The following is a 15,202-nucleotide window of genomic DNA, read 5'->3' as shown; positions in this document are numbered from 1 at the left end:
TTTTTCTTCTCAGACATTCGACAGTTAAGGGGCGTTCGTTCAGCACTATCTCATTCGCATGTCTTTATCGGTGGGCTGGAGCGTTAATCCCTTTAAATTCCAGTCGACAGAGGCGGAGCAAATCACCCTGCTGCGTATTCAGTTCTCTCACTTGTTATTTAGAGTGGAGCAATGCGAAGTGTGCACATGACGGATTTACCACGAAAGTAATTATTTACTATAGGAAAACGGTATAGACAGGCGTCCGCGAACCAAGCAGATGGTGCTCCTCCGGCCATGACTCGTACCAGGCTCCCCACGGTTGAAGCGGCGTTGATATTTCTATCTGTCGCACAGCTGAGCACAGGTAGGCTGTATGACAAACGTTCGCTGGGTTTCTTATTGAAACTGTGCGACCACTGCATGTATCATGGGTTGTTTAGGCGGTAATTGTAGGCTCTTTTGCTGTGTCTGATGCTCAGTGCTTGACGTGCAGGAGCTCACCGGAGTACTGGCATATCAAGCGTTATACTGCTTGAGCGCCTGTTCCTTTTATAGAATATTAGCTCAAAAGCATTGTACGGCCCCTGCACCTAAATATAAACCGTACCGGCACCCAAAATGATTACCGGGACCTATTTCAGTCCAAGTCGAGTACTGCTTATGCTGGAACGTTTGATAGTTGGACTTCAAATTTACAGCCTGATAGTTTGAGGAGACTCAGTGATATGATGACTGCCGTTCATGTACGATACAGTTTGCTACATATCTTTTTGTGAACACGTTTTGTACCCCTGAACAGTATGCAATATCTACACTATAATCATCTGAAAAATAGCTAATGTTAAAAGATCAGTCTTAAACGTGGTTTATTTTTTAATCAACTTGTTAGACGTTCACAGGTTCATGTGTAATATGACTTGTGTAGGCTACTATGTCATAAACCTATTTTACTCTACAGTGTTAAAATGAATTGTATTTTCCTGAGGCTCAATTTGTTCCACCTTTGTAAAAGGAACCGAACACAAATGTTAATACCTTTTACATGTTTATTTATTATTATTACGGTGCTTTTAAAACTTTTTATTTACAGTACTATGATGAAAAGTTTATTTGCTATGAATGGGTAGATGTAATGTTATCTCATGATTAGAGGCTCTTTACATTCAACAGTGAAGCGCCAGATAAAGTAGGAGTTGTTTTTCTTACTTAGGCCTGTTTACAGAAAATAGTTAGATATTACTCATTCATCTTCCCTCATTTTCTAATAGCAGGCATGTTTAAGGGTTTTGGTTGGACCATATCCTACCATAATGTTGTATGGTCTGTGCCTTGATGGTGCAGACTGTTTAAGAGACTACAGAAGCTATGTCATATTATAGTGTACTATGATCTAAAATCCTGGCATTGGCACTTATTCTGCTGATAGCTGCTATTTCGAAGAAGGGTCTACTTGAGTAAAGGAGAGCACGGTGCTTGCTTAGTGAGGACCGCTCTTTCTTTTAGATTCGGATCACACGAGGCTCGAACCCAGGACCTCTGCATTGCTAGCACACGTGAAGATGTTTCTGAGCACGTTTACATTTATGTGGAAGCAACCTTCATGACTGATGAGAGGGTTAGAGGGACAAAGGTTGGCATGTTTGGTTGTAGCCTTTGACTTTCTCACTCATCATTATTAATGAATTATAAATATGTTTTCTTAATCATGGCATCCTCCATATAGGCAAACTCTCGCACACTCACACATTTAATAGTTTTTTTTTCTTGTGACTACTGATACTTTTTTACATTTATAATTAGTAGGTTTTGTGTTTTAACAAACCTTTTTATTTTTGTACTTATGTATTGTATATTGCAGTGGAGGCTTTGGTGGGGAGGACGGCTCAATAATGACTGGAACGGAGCAAACGGAATGGCATCAAACACATGGAAACCATGTGTTTGTATTTGATACCATTCCACTGATTCCGCTCCAGCCATTACCACGAGCCTGTCCTCCCCCAGTTAAGGTACCACCTACCTCCTGTGGTATATTGCTTCCAACCACACCTGCACACGGTTTTAAAAAAAAAGCTGTTTATAACCTGTTTTTCTTTTGTGCAAATAAGTTTAATTTAAAGTAAATACTAACCTTTTTGACTACTTTAATACACTAAGTGAATTTTGTCCAAATATACTTATGACTTCTTATGACTAGATATAAGTGCTTTCATTTCTAAACAGTATAACAGATATGAATGAAAATACCCTAAAATAAAATGTTCTGTACTGTCGCCTCATATGAAACATTTGATCCAAAATGCTGGAGTATAGAGTCTAATGTGAACATTTTACCTTCACTGTCCAAATGCATAAGGAGGGGAGTGTATGTCTAACACATTTTAAGATGCATTACAAGGTTACATTTTTCAACAAAAATGAACGATTATTATGGTAATTCTGGTCATTTGCATGAATTAATCATGATCCAAAATTCTTCAAGCCCATGGGGATAAGCAAGAACAACAAGTGGGATCCAATCATCACTATAAGATAATTGAGGTGACCATTAAACCATTTACAGTATATGAGTTGCTTGTAGTAACAATTGCAGTGCGGTTTTATAGGGATTTGTCATGATTGTGAACCACAGATGGCAATCAAGACATAGTATCCCGAGCCACAGGTTGCCTGCATGTCAGAGCTGGTTTCCCCATTAGTTAGATCTTTATTGTACATAGGCACTGTGTAATTTGCTGCCTTTATGAGTAGGTATAAATTACCAGACATCCAACTGTTCACAATAGTGTGCCTCTTATACTAGAAACTCTCTTGTATCTTAGTGTGCCTGTCCATGCTTGCCATACAACACTCTTCTTTCGCGATAGCTAATGGGAAGGGCAGTGTATAATGTAAACACTCAATGGTAGATGGCGCGGCAGGTAGCCTAGTTTCGATCCCACCTTAGACGGGCAAAATCTGGAGTGTGCTGGCAACCGGTGGGTTGCTGGCATCATCCTAGATGCCATTGTGCTTGCCATTGCTCTAGGGGCTTTGCACTGCAGCTGACCCATTGCTTCCAGACCTGTGTGTGTGTGTGTGTGTGTGTGTGTGTGTGTCTCGGTTGAGTTGTGAGCATAAAGACACGTTTCCGTTCACTAAGTTAATGGACAATAAAGTACATCTTATCAGGGACTGACCCTGCAATTAAGGTGTGTTTTGGTCATCATTTAGTCAGTGTCAGGTAGCCAGACCTATTTGATGCCTACTTCTGCAGCAAAAAGTTCTCGCTTTGTCAGGAATATGAGCAATCTGGGAAACGGGCCCAAAGTCTTTTGTGACTGTGTGTGTATATACAAAAAATGAATTCATACTCTTATTAAAAAGTGAAATTCCAACTTCATGATGAAGTCACCCAGGAATCTTATAAAGGCGTAACGTGGACAAGTGAAGTCATTACCACATTTCACTGTTTTGAACACAACATACATTTGGAATGGATTAGCCTGTTCATCTTCACCATCAGTAGTGTTGGCGAACATCTAAGGGCGTTCTGATATTCAGAGAAATCGAGCTTCGCTCAGACATGCAGCAGGGACCTGAGAGAATGATCCGAGAGATTCCCTACAGGTCCAACCAGGCAAACCTCTCTGCCCTTATAAAAGATGGACACAGACCGATAGTATAGACCTACCTCCTTTATAAGTAGGAAAGCCATGCTGTCCTCATCGCTTTATCAAATCAGGACAGGAGTGTGTAGAATCTCCAAGAAGAGCACAGGATTATCTGGGTGTTAATATCTGGGTTCGAAATGAACAGGCATTATACTTGTTTCCCCAGCCACTGAATTGATTAAAAAAACAATACTGTTTTCCATGCTGTAGCTGATATGGCTTTGTCCCAAAACATGATTTATACAGCTGTTCTTCAGAAGTCTAAGTGGTATGCAAAGCCTGGCAAGAAAGGCTCTAGAAAATCACAAACGTAAGAGTTGTACGAAGACATGTCTTAAGCCAGACGTCTGATGTCACCCTGTCGTTCCAGCTCTGAAGTGTGTGTGCCAGCTATGTAACAACAACACCTGTGAGACGGGCGCGGACGGGGCCTGCTGGAACTCTGTGATGCTGATCAACGGGAAGGAGGAGGCCGTCAAGTCCTGTCTGTCCCCGGCTGAGATGAGGGGACAGGTCTTCTGCTACAGCTCCCGGAACGTCTCCAAGAGGAACTGCTGCTTCACAGACTTCTGCAACAACGAGACCCTGCATCTGCATCCAGGTAGTTACGAAGCTTTGATAGTTTGTTTTATTTATTATCACTTTTGGTGTAATTTTTTGCAAGTATGTGTTATATTTTCCAAAATGTTTAGTCAAATTCAAAACCAATAATCAGAAAGGCAATTTTCAATTGACTAAGTACAACACACAAACTTATACACTCACTTTTCACCACTGCTTTACTAAAATTGCATTGGCCAATACAGTACAGTACCACCGTAATATATGGCATTTAGAGTCAACACATTTTGGTATGTGACCCCAGTGGGAAAACTGGTATTGCTAGTGCCATGCTCTTATGAACTGAGCCACGTACAGGGCCACTACAATATATAAGTACAATAAAATACAATACACAATTACAATACAGGTGGAAGATGTATGATTGCCATCCCGATGAGCGTACCACCCTCCTTCAGGCCGTGGATGAGGCATGCAATGATTTCAATCCAGGCCAACAGTGCCTACAGAAAGTATTCACACATCTTGGCATTTACCACATTTTTTTTGTTACAGCCTGAATTTAAAATGGTTTACATTGAGATTTATTCTGTCACTAAGCCTACACACAATACCCCATAATGTCAAAGTGGAATTATGTTAGATTTTTTTAAACATAAAAAACAAATGAAAAGCTGAAGTGTCTTGAGGCAATTAGTATTCAACCCCTTTGTTACCTCATCTCTGTACCCCACACATACAATTATCTGTAAGGTCCCTCAGTCGAGCAGGGAATTTCAAACGCATATTCAACTACAAAGAGCAGGGAGGTTTTCCAATGTCTCTCAAAGAAGGGCACCTATTGGTTGATTGGTAAAAATAAAAAGCTGACATTGAATATCCCCCCTTTTTTTTTTAAATGACAATTTTGAGCATGGTGAAGTTATTATTTACACTTTGGATGGTCACTATAAAGATACCAGTGTCCTTCCTAAATCATTTGCCGGAGAGGCCAATGGTGACTTTAAAACAGTCAGAGGTTAATGGCTGTGATAGGAGAAAACTGAGGATGGATCAACCACATTGTAGTTACTCCACAATACTAACCTAATTGACAGTGTAAAAAAGGAAGCTTTTAATAAGAAATATAACAAATATTCCATAACATGCATCCTGTTTGCAACAAGGCACTAAAGGACTGCAAAAAAATGTGGCGAAGCAATGAACATTTTGTCCTGAATACAAAGTGTTATGTTTGGGGCAAATCCAATACAACACATTACTGAGTACCACTCTCCATATTTTTAAGTGTACTGGTGGCAGCATCATGTTATGGGTATGCTTGTATTCATTAAGGACTGTGGAGTTTTTCGGAATGGAGCTAAGTATAGGCAAGCTCAGAGAGGAAAGCCTGGTTCAGGCTGCTTTCAACCAGACACTGGGAGATGAACTTGCCTTTCAGCAGGACTATAACCTAAAACACAAGCCCAAATCTACACTGGAGTTGCTTACCAAGAAGACAGTGAATGTTCCTGAGTGGCTTAGTTAGAGTTTTGAACTTAAATCTGTTTGAAAATCGATGGCAAGACCTGAAAATTGTTGTCTAGCTATGATAAACAACCACAAATTTGACAGAGCTTGAAGAATTGGACAAATGTTGCACAATCTAGGTTTGGAAAGCTCTTAGAGACTTACCCAGAAAGAGTCACAGCTGTAGTCACTGCCAAAGGTGATTATAACCTGTATTGACTCAGAGGGTTGTATAATTGTCTAACCAAAATATTTTAGTTTTATTTTCCATATACAATACCAGTCAGAAGTTTGGACACACCTACTCATTCAAGGGTTTTTCTTTATTTGTACTATTTTATACATTGTAGAATAATAGTGATGACAATAACACACATGGAATCATGTAGTAACCAAAAAATATATATTTTATATTTGAAATTCTTCAAAGTAGCCACCCTTTGCCTGATGATAGCGTTGCACACTCTTGGCATTCTCTCAAACAGCTTCATGAGGTAGTCACCTGGAATGCATTTAAATTAACAGGTGTACCTTGTTAAAAGTTAATTTGCGGATTTTTTTTCCCTTAATGTGTTTGAGCCAATCAGTTTTGTTGTGACAAGGTAGGGGTTGTATACAGAAGATAGTCCATATTATGGCAAGAACAGCTCAAATAAGCAAAGAGAAACAACACTCTACTCACTCACTCACTCACTCACTACCGGTCAAAAGTTTTAGAACTTATACTCATTCAAGGGTTGTTCTTTATTTTTACTATTTTCTACATTGTATAATAATCATGATGACATCAAAACTCTGAAATAGCACATGTGGAATGATGTAGTAACCCCCAAAAAGTGTTAAAACAAATCTAAATATATTTTATATTCTTCAAAGTAGCCACCCTTTGCCTTGATGACATCTTTGCACACTTGGAATTATCTCAACCAGCTTCATGATGAATGCTTTTCCAACAGTCTTGAAGGAGTTCCCACATATGCTGAGCACTTTTCCTTCACTCTGCAGTCCAACTCATCCCAAACCATCTCAATTGGGTTGAGGTTGGGTGATTGTGGAGGCCAGGTCATCCGATGTCGCACCCCATCACTCTCCTTCTTGATCAAATAGCCCTTACACAGCCCGGAGGTGTGTTTTGGGTCATTGTTCTGTTGAAAAACAAATGATAGTCCCACTCAACGCAAACCAGGTGGGATATCGCTGCAGAAAGCTGTGGTAGCTGCTGGTTAAGTGTGCCATGAATTCTAAATAAATCACAGACCGTGTCACCAGCAAAGCAACCCCACACAATAAAACCTCCTCCGTGCTTTATAGTTGGAAATACACATGCAAGATCATCCGTTCACCCACACCGCGCCTCACAAAGACACGGCGGTTGGATCCAAAAATCTCAAATTTGGACTCCAGACCAAAGGACAGATTTCCATCTGTGTAATGTCCATTTCTCGGGTTTCTTGGCCCAAGCAAGTCTCTTCTTATTATTGGGGTCCTTTTGTAGTGGTTTCTTTGCAGCAATTCGACCATGAAGGCCTGATTCACAATCTCCTCTGAACAGTTGATGTTGAGATGTCTGTTACTTTGGACTCTGAAGCATTTATTTGGTCTACAATTTCTGAGGCTTATAACTCTAATGAACTTGTCCTCTGCAGCAGAGGTAACTCTGGGTCTTCTATTCCTGTGGCGGTCCTCATGAGAGCCAGTTTCATCATAGTTCTTGATGTTTTTTTTGACTGCACTTGAAGAAACTTTCAAAGTCAAGGGGCGTATACTTTCTGAAGGCATTGTATGTCAGGCTTAGATCCGTCGTGACAAAAGGTTTTCCCCCAGGTGCATGAACAATGAGGATATTTACTGAGCTTTCGATGAGCACCTATGGCCAAATACTCAAGACAGGCTTGATGCAAACTAGTGCCTGCTAAACATTGTTTCTTTAAATTGTGAATGAAGTCTTCTTTGATCACACAATTTTAATAATATGGTTTTTATAGTATGTGAACTTTTGGAAAATGTAGTGTGCTTTAAATGCCAGGATGTCACAATCCTTTCGGATTTTCACTTAGTAGAATTCGCTGCACACTTGAGGAAGAGAATCATATTTTGGGGGCCCATGTCTGTCTGACAATAGCTGACGCTCTGTACCAAAATGAACGAATGGCGGGAATTGACGTAATTGCGTATTAGATGACACGTTCTCAGAAGGAGGAGCCTAGTATGCTGTTATTTATTGCTTAATGCATTACATTTATACTAAACAGAATGTTATAAACAGTATGTCTTACGATTAGTACACAGTATGCATTTTAAGTAGTTAGGCAAGACAGATTTCAGAATATTTTTTTCTTCACTTTTTTGGAATCCCTAAATAGCCCAATATCCTAGAATAGAAGATCTTGTACTCTTCATATCCTCTAATTTGACATATCTGACTTGTTCTATATACAGTGAGTGTCATGAGGAGCTTAGTCATTGAATCAGGTGTTTTAGTGCTGGGCTTGAACATCTTTTAGTTCTTCAGGTCCAGGGTTAGTAATAACTGTATTACAATAATCCAATATACATTTAAGTACATCGCATACCAATCATCATCATTTTAGACCCTGGTGTTTTAATGTGAAAAATAATCAAACACATAGTGAAAGCAACATTCTTGAAAAGTAACATTCATCAATTTTTGATCCCTTTTGTTTATGATTGGATTAGGATGTTGAATTGCCTGCTGATGTTTTGGGAAAAAAACGGTACACTTGCTGAGGCCGCTCTGTTTAAGAGATGTACTGACTACACTCTACCCTCTATTCATCAGTGCCTGTTCTCAGCCCTTAATAACAGTTCCCCTGGTTACCAGATTGATTATATGTACTGAAGCAGAGCGGTCCAACTGCTTCCAAATTACCCGAGCTCAGTGGTGACCCGTCATTTATTTATGTCTGTCCCTCATTTTAAGGTCAACCCTGTTATGTGATCTAAACTCTCATTTTAATGTATTCCTTTAAAAAAAAAAAAATTCAAAAGAGACATTGAACATCTAATTGTCAAATCATAGGGTAAAATCAGATGAGCTGGTTCTACTCTTTTTGGCCATTTTTCTGGTGTTTTGTGGTGGAAAACTGAGCGGGTCGAGCGTAACATGTCAATCCTGTTACCCATAGGTTAGAAATATTTTAACATTTTTGTTGTTAAGCTTGCATTCAATTGTCACTCCCTGTTGTACACAGCAAGCTTCCATTCCCCATGTCACAAGGGGATTTATGGCTGATTTTTAAGATGACATGGTCCACCCTGTTACCTTTATTTGGCACTTATTATAGTAAATTGAGATGGGAAAACTTGTTTTTTTATGGAGTTGAACATGTTGTTAAGCAACTGCTTGCTAAGGTTACGATTAGGGTGAGGTCTAGAATAAGGGTTAAAGTTAGGGTAAGTTTATGGCTAGGGTTAGTAAATGGTTAGTTAAAATGTTACTATCTAAATTAAGTGTTACTGCTATGCAGTGTTGGAAAAAGTACCCAATTGTCATACTTGGGTAAAAGTAAAGATACTTTTACTTGAGTCATTTTTTATTAAGGTGAGTCACCCAGTAAAATACTACTTGAGTAAAAGTCCTAAAGTATTTGGTTTTAAATATACTTAAGTATCAAAAGTAAATGTAATTGCTAAAATATACTTAAGTAGTAAAATAAAAGTATAAATAATTTCAAATTCCTTATAAACTCAGCAAAAAAAGAAACATCCTCTCACTGTCACCTGCATTTATTTACATGTATGTGTAAATATTTGTATGAACATAACAAGATTCAACAACTGAGATGTGACTAACGGAAATGAACATGTGACTAACGGAAATGGAATAATGTGTCCCTGAACAAAGGGGGGGTCAAAATCAAAAGTAATAGTCTGTATCTGGTGTGGCCACCAGCTGCATTAAGTACCGCAGTGTATCTCCTCGTCATGGACTGCACCAGATTTGCCAGCTGTGAGATGGTACCCCACTCTTCCACCAAGGCACCTGCAAGTTCCAGGACATTTCTGGGGGAATGGCCCTAGCCCTCACCCTCCGATCCAAAAGGTCCCAGATGTGCTCATTGGGAATGAGATCCGGGCTCTTCGCTGGCCATGGCCAGAACACTGACGTTCCTGTCTTGCAGGAAATCATGCACAGAATGAGCAGTATGGCTGGTGGCATTGTCATGCTGTGACACACCACCCAAGACCATGACGGACCCTCGATCCCGCTCCAGAGTACAGGCCTCGGTGTAACGCTCATTCCTTCGACGATAAACGCGAATATGACCAAAAGGGAAAAAAAGGGACGTTTCTTTTTTTGCTGAGTTTATTAAGCAAACCAGATGGCTTCATTTTCTTATTTTTAAAAAGTTACAGACAGCCAGGGGCATGCTGCAACACTCAGACAATTTACAAACTACGCATTTGTGTTTAGTGAGTCTGCCAGATCAGAGGCAGTAGGGATGACCAGGGATGTTCTCTTGATAAGTGTGTGAATTAGACAATTTTCCTGTCCTGCTAAGCATTCATAATGTAACGAGTACTTATGGGTGTCAGGGAAAATCTATGGAGTAGAAAGTACATCATTTTCTTTAGGAATGTAGTGAAGTAAATTTAGTCAAAAATATATAAATAGTAAAGTACAGATAAAGTAGTACTTTCAAGTATGTTTTACTTAAGTACTTTACACCACTGCTGCTATGTTTATGGTTATTTTTTGTAAAGAGTAGACCACATGACTGAAAGTGCAAAGGGCAGATGAGATGACGTTAGCCCATTACAGTTGGAATGTTAGATGTTTTATTCGATTAGGATCTCTTTTAGCCCACCAAGGGCTAGTCTTCAAAGATTCCCTTTAGAAATGTAAAAACATACAGAAAATCTGTAGTAACACGTGTCTGTGCGTGTAAAATACTGTATCTGTCTTGTCAGAATGACTGCCTTCATGTTGAGGTAAACCATTGGAGCCGTCTGTGTTTTGGGGAAAAATGAGACGAGGTACTCTATTTTAAACAGCTGATGTTGATTTCTATAAAATGTGCCTATTTTCATACCGTCTCATAAGCATTGAGATAGAGGTATTGTGATTTGGATAAGAAGGTTTGAATTTGTCAAAAACGATGAATGACATGAGATTGCTTCCCTAACACATGCCGCCCCCACAGTAGCCTCCCAACATTAGACAAAAAAAGATTAGTGGCCTACTCAAAGCACATGGGGAAGTAGATATGTCCCAAGTGCATCCAACTGATATGCATGTTGAAAAACATTCCAGTATCTTTTAACCAGTAGGGCAATGGAGGTTAGAGGCTGATTTCCTGTTGTTTTGCACTTTTCCTTGAGTGATTTTCTTTGCTCTACTGGGACATGCGATAGAATAGGCTTTTAGGTAAAAGGGAAAGACGTGTTATGAAATACTTGACTTGGGTTGTTGACTTGTGTTCACATATCTGACTCTGTGTACAGTTCTCACTCTGTGGATGTTGCAAGACATCTTACTAGATGAGGACACTCAATTGCTGTATTGGGGATAGCTAAGGCCACCAGGTCAAACAAACATGACACCACTTGAGCTTTCGCAAAGCAACTTCATACAATTTTAGTTGCATTTATTACCATAAGCCCTTCCTCTCCAGTTAAGGTTCCACCAACCTCCTATGGTTGCAAGTTACATCTCAAGCAACTTTGCTGTTACATGAAGCAACTGATTTAAAAAAAAAAATGTAACCTTTTCGTTTACTAGGCATGTCGGTTAAGAACAAATTCCTATTTACAATGACAACTCACTGTTCCCCGGTAGGCCAACTGCCTTGTTCAGGGGCAGAACGACAGATTTGTAATATGCCAGCTCGGGGATTTGATCCAGCAACCTTTCGGTTACTGGCCCAACGCTCTAACCACTAGGCGACCGACCGCAACTCAACCGCGATTAAAATTGCATGTAAGAGCCAATCAAATTGAAGCTGCTTGTTTGAGAGTTCCAAACTCACCCCATGTCATCTGCTGCATTACGTTGGTGGTTCACAAACGATTTGTTTATCCAACCATTTAGTTATTGTAACAGCAAGGATATATAAGACATACAGCCTGTAAAATATTGCTAGCTAGCCAAAATGACATTGCAAACACAAAGACAGCTAGCTAGCTAGCAACAAGCTAACCATACTAGCAACGAACCAAGATAGCTGACACAGTTCACAGTTCAATTAGCAGAATGTCAGCCAAAATCCATCTCAATACAGTAAAATCTATCTTCTCCCATTGCCGGCTAGTGAGGTTTCCTCTCACTACCACATTTGGTAGTGAGTGGAAACGCCACATCTATACATCCGGTGAAATATCTGTCTCATTGATCTATCTGTGGTGCTCGTCTCTGTTCTGTCAACGCAGATCGTGGGTTGTGCTGCACAGCACTGACATCTGTGTTGACATGACAACTTGGTCGAAATTCTGAACCTTCGAATGGATCATGTGACAAAAGGGTTTGATTTGCGCAACTAGTTGCAAGCAACAGCCAATCAAGGTTGGATGCATCCAGATGAAACTTCAAGTTTCAGATGAGCAGCTTATTAGTGTCAGGGGGTTGTCTTGTTTTGCACGCTTTGTATAAAATACAGCATGACAGGATCTTTATAAAACAACATAGCTCTTTATTAGCTAGCTATAACTGGCGCGTGCATGTGTCTTCGGTCATGATCAACAGAACATACCTCATGACCTGGGTAGTCTTAACCAATCATAGTGCAGATTGATATGACGGTAGAATGCAACCAATTACAATTCAGTATGTTGACACACATGAATATTACAGGGGTTGTTTCACAAAGCAATAGAAAAGCAACTCTGTTGCAAGCAGCTAAAATGACGTGCAAGTTGTGTAACAGCTCTACGCTGAGTGCAGTTTCGGTATTGTTGATATTTTCAACTTTGAAAAATAACTGTTAAACATAGAAAGAATACTGCTTTAGTACATTATTTTCCATTACTTTATTATTTTATTATGACATAATTTTGTATTACTTTATTACACTAGTAGTGCCATGGGAATTCTAGCATTCTAATTCTAAAGTGAGGTTTTGAGAAGGAGATGTTGTCCCTGAAATGGTTGTTTCTAACCAAATTGTCCACATCCACCCACTGAAAAAAATCAAGGACCGTAAAATGTCAACTGCTCATTATTTAAACATAATGACAAGGTTATACTTGCACTGCATTATGATTATGTCTGGCAGTACACGGATGATGACGAACCCAGAGTCTCTGGTGGCACAGCTAGCGCTGCGATGCAGTGCAGCGCCACGAGGAAAGGTACAGCCGGAGCGGCTTGTTATAATCCAATCATTGCAGCAGGCTCAACCGATACCCCGCCCATTTCTTTACAGACAGAAGAACTAGCCAATAGTTGTTTATAGCACACAGCACTTCACACTGAGTGAAAGAAACATGCGTGCTGGCAGCTGAAAATCACGATCACGGATAATTACAAAACATACTTGTGTAAAAATCGTATTCGGAAGATTCTCCATATCCGTTACTAATTTTGTCTGAATACTCGGCACTCCCCTACTGTACATGTAAACCAAATCAAATCAAATCAAATTTATTTATATAGCCCTTCGTACATCAGCTGATATCTCAAAGTGCTGTACAGAAACCCATCCTAAAACCCCAAACAGCAAACAATGCAGGTGTAAAAGCACGGTGGCTAGGAAAAACTCCCTAGAAAGGCCAAAACCTAGGAAGAAACCTAGAGAGGAACCGGGCTATGTGGGGTGGCCAGTCCTCTTCTGGCTGTGCCGGGTAGAGATTATAACAGAACATGACCAAGATGTTCAAATGTTCATAAATGACCAGCATGGTCGAATAATAATAAGGCAGAACAGTTGAAACTGGAGCAGCAGCACAGTCAGGTGGACTGGGGACAGCAAGGAGCCTTCATGTCAGGTAGTCCTGGGGCACGGTCCTAGGGCTCAGGTCAGTTGAAACTGGAGCAGGAGCATGGCCAGGTGGACTGGGGACAGCAAGGAGTCCTCATGTCAGGTAGTCCTGGGACATGGTCCTAGGGCTCAGGTCCTCCGAGAGAGAGAAAGAAAGAGAGAAGGAGAGAATTAGAGAACGCACACTTAGATTCACACAGGACACCGAATAGGACAGGAGAAGTACTCCAGATATAACAAACTGACCCTAGCCCCCCGACACATAAACTACTGCAGCATAAATACTGGAGGCTGAGACAGGAGGGGTCAGGAGACACTGTGGCCCCATCCGAGGACACCCCCGGACAGGGCCAAACAGGAAGGATATAACCCCACCCACTTTGCCAAAGCACATCCCCCACACCACTAGAGGGATATCTTCAACCACCAACTTACCATCCTGAGACAAGGCCGAGTATAGCCCACAAAGATCTCCGCCACGGTACAACCCAAGGGGGGCAACCCAGACAGGCCGACCACAACAGTGAATCAACCCACCCAGGTGACGCACCCCCCCCCAGGGACGGCACGAGAGAGCCCCAGCAAGCCAGTGACTGGGCTGAAAAGTGACTGGTCGCAGGAATAAATCATATCACATTTTATTTGTCACATACACATGGTAAGCAGATGTTAATGCGAGTGTAGCGAAATGCTTGTGCTTCTAGTTCCGATAATGTAGTAATAACCAATGAGTAATCTAACCGAACAATTTCACAACAACTACCTTATACACACAAGTGTAAAGGGATGAAGAATATGTACATAAAAACATATGAATGAGTGATGGTACAGAACGGCATAGGCAAGATACAGTAGATGGTATCGAGTACAGTATATACATATGAGATGAGTAATGTACGATATGTAAACATTATATTATGTGGCATTATATAAAGTGGCTAGTGATAATTTATTTACATACATTTTTCCGTTATTAAAGTGGCTGGAGTTGAGTCAGTATGTTGGCAGCAGCCACTCAATGTTAGTGGTGGCTGTTTAACAGTCTGATGGCCTTGAGAATAGAAGCTGTTTTTCAGTCTCTCGGTCACAGCTTTGATGCACCTGTACTGACCTTGCCTTCTGGATGGTAGCGGTGTGAACAGGCAGTGGCTCGGGTGGTTTATGTCCTTGATGATCCTTCTGGATGGTAGCGGTGTGAACAGGCAGTGGCTCGGGTGGTTGATGTCCTTGATGATCCTTCTGGATGATAGCGGGGTGAACAGGCAGTGGCTCGGGTGGTTGATGTCCTTGATGATCCTTCTGGATGGTAGCGGGGTGAACAGGCAGTGGCTCGGGTGGTTGTTGTCCTTGATGATCCTTCTGGATGGTAGCGGGGTGAACAGGCAGTGGCTCGGGTGGTTGTTGTCCTTGATGATCCTTCTGGATGGTAGCGGTGTGAACAGGCAGTGGCTCGGGTGGTTGTTGTCCTTGATGATCCTTCTGGATGGTAGCGGTGTGAACAGGCAGTGGCTCGGGTGGTTGTTGTCCTTGATGATCCTTTTGGCCTTCCTGTGACATCGG

General features: G+C 40.9%; 1 protein-coding gene across 1 annotated transcript in view; it reads left to right on the top strand.

Annotated features, from left to right (window-relative positions):
* LOC118385985 (activin receptor type-1C-like) overlaps positions 1 to 15,202 on the top strand; it is a 30,928-nt gene continuing 15,726 nt past the window's right edge. The window contains exons 1-2 of the mRNA XM_035773281.2: positions 1 to 346; positions 4,006 to 4,236. Coding sequence (XP_035629174.1) covers positions 277 to 346; positions 4,006 to 4,236 — 301 coding nt within the window. The 5' untranslated portion in view covers positions 1 to 276. The remainder of the gene's footprint in view (positions 347 to 4,005; positions 4,237 to 15,202) is intronic.

Source organism: Oncorhynchus keta, chromosome 7 (genome assembly GCF_023373465.1).
Source record: "Oncorhynchus keta strain PuntledgeMale-10-30-2019 chromosome 7, Oket_V2, whole genome shotgun sequence".
Lineage (NCBI taxonomy): Eukaryota > Metazoa > Chordata > Actinopteri > Salmoniformes > Salmonidae > Oncorhynchus > Oncorhynchus keta.
Note: the sequence above shows the minus strand (reverse complement) of the source record. Positions and strands in the feature narration are given on the sequence as shown.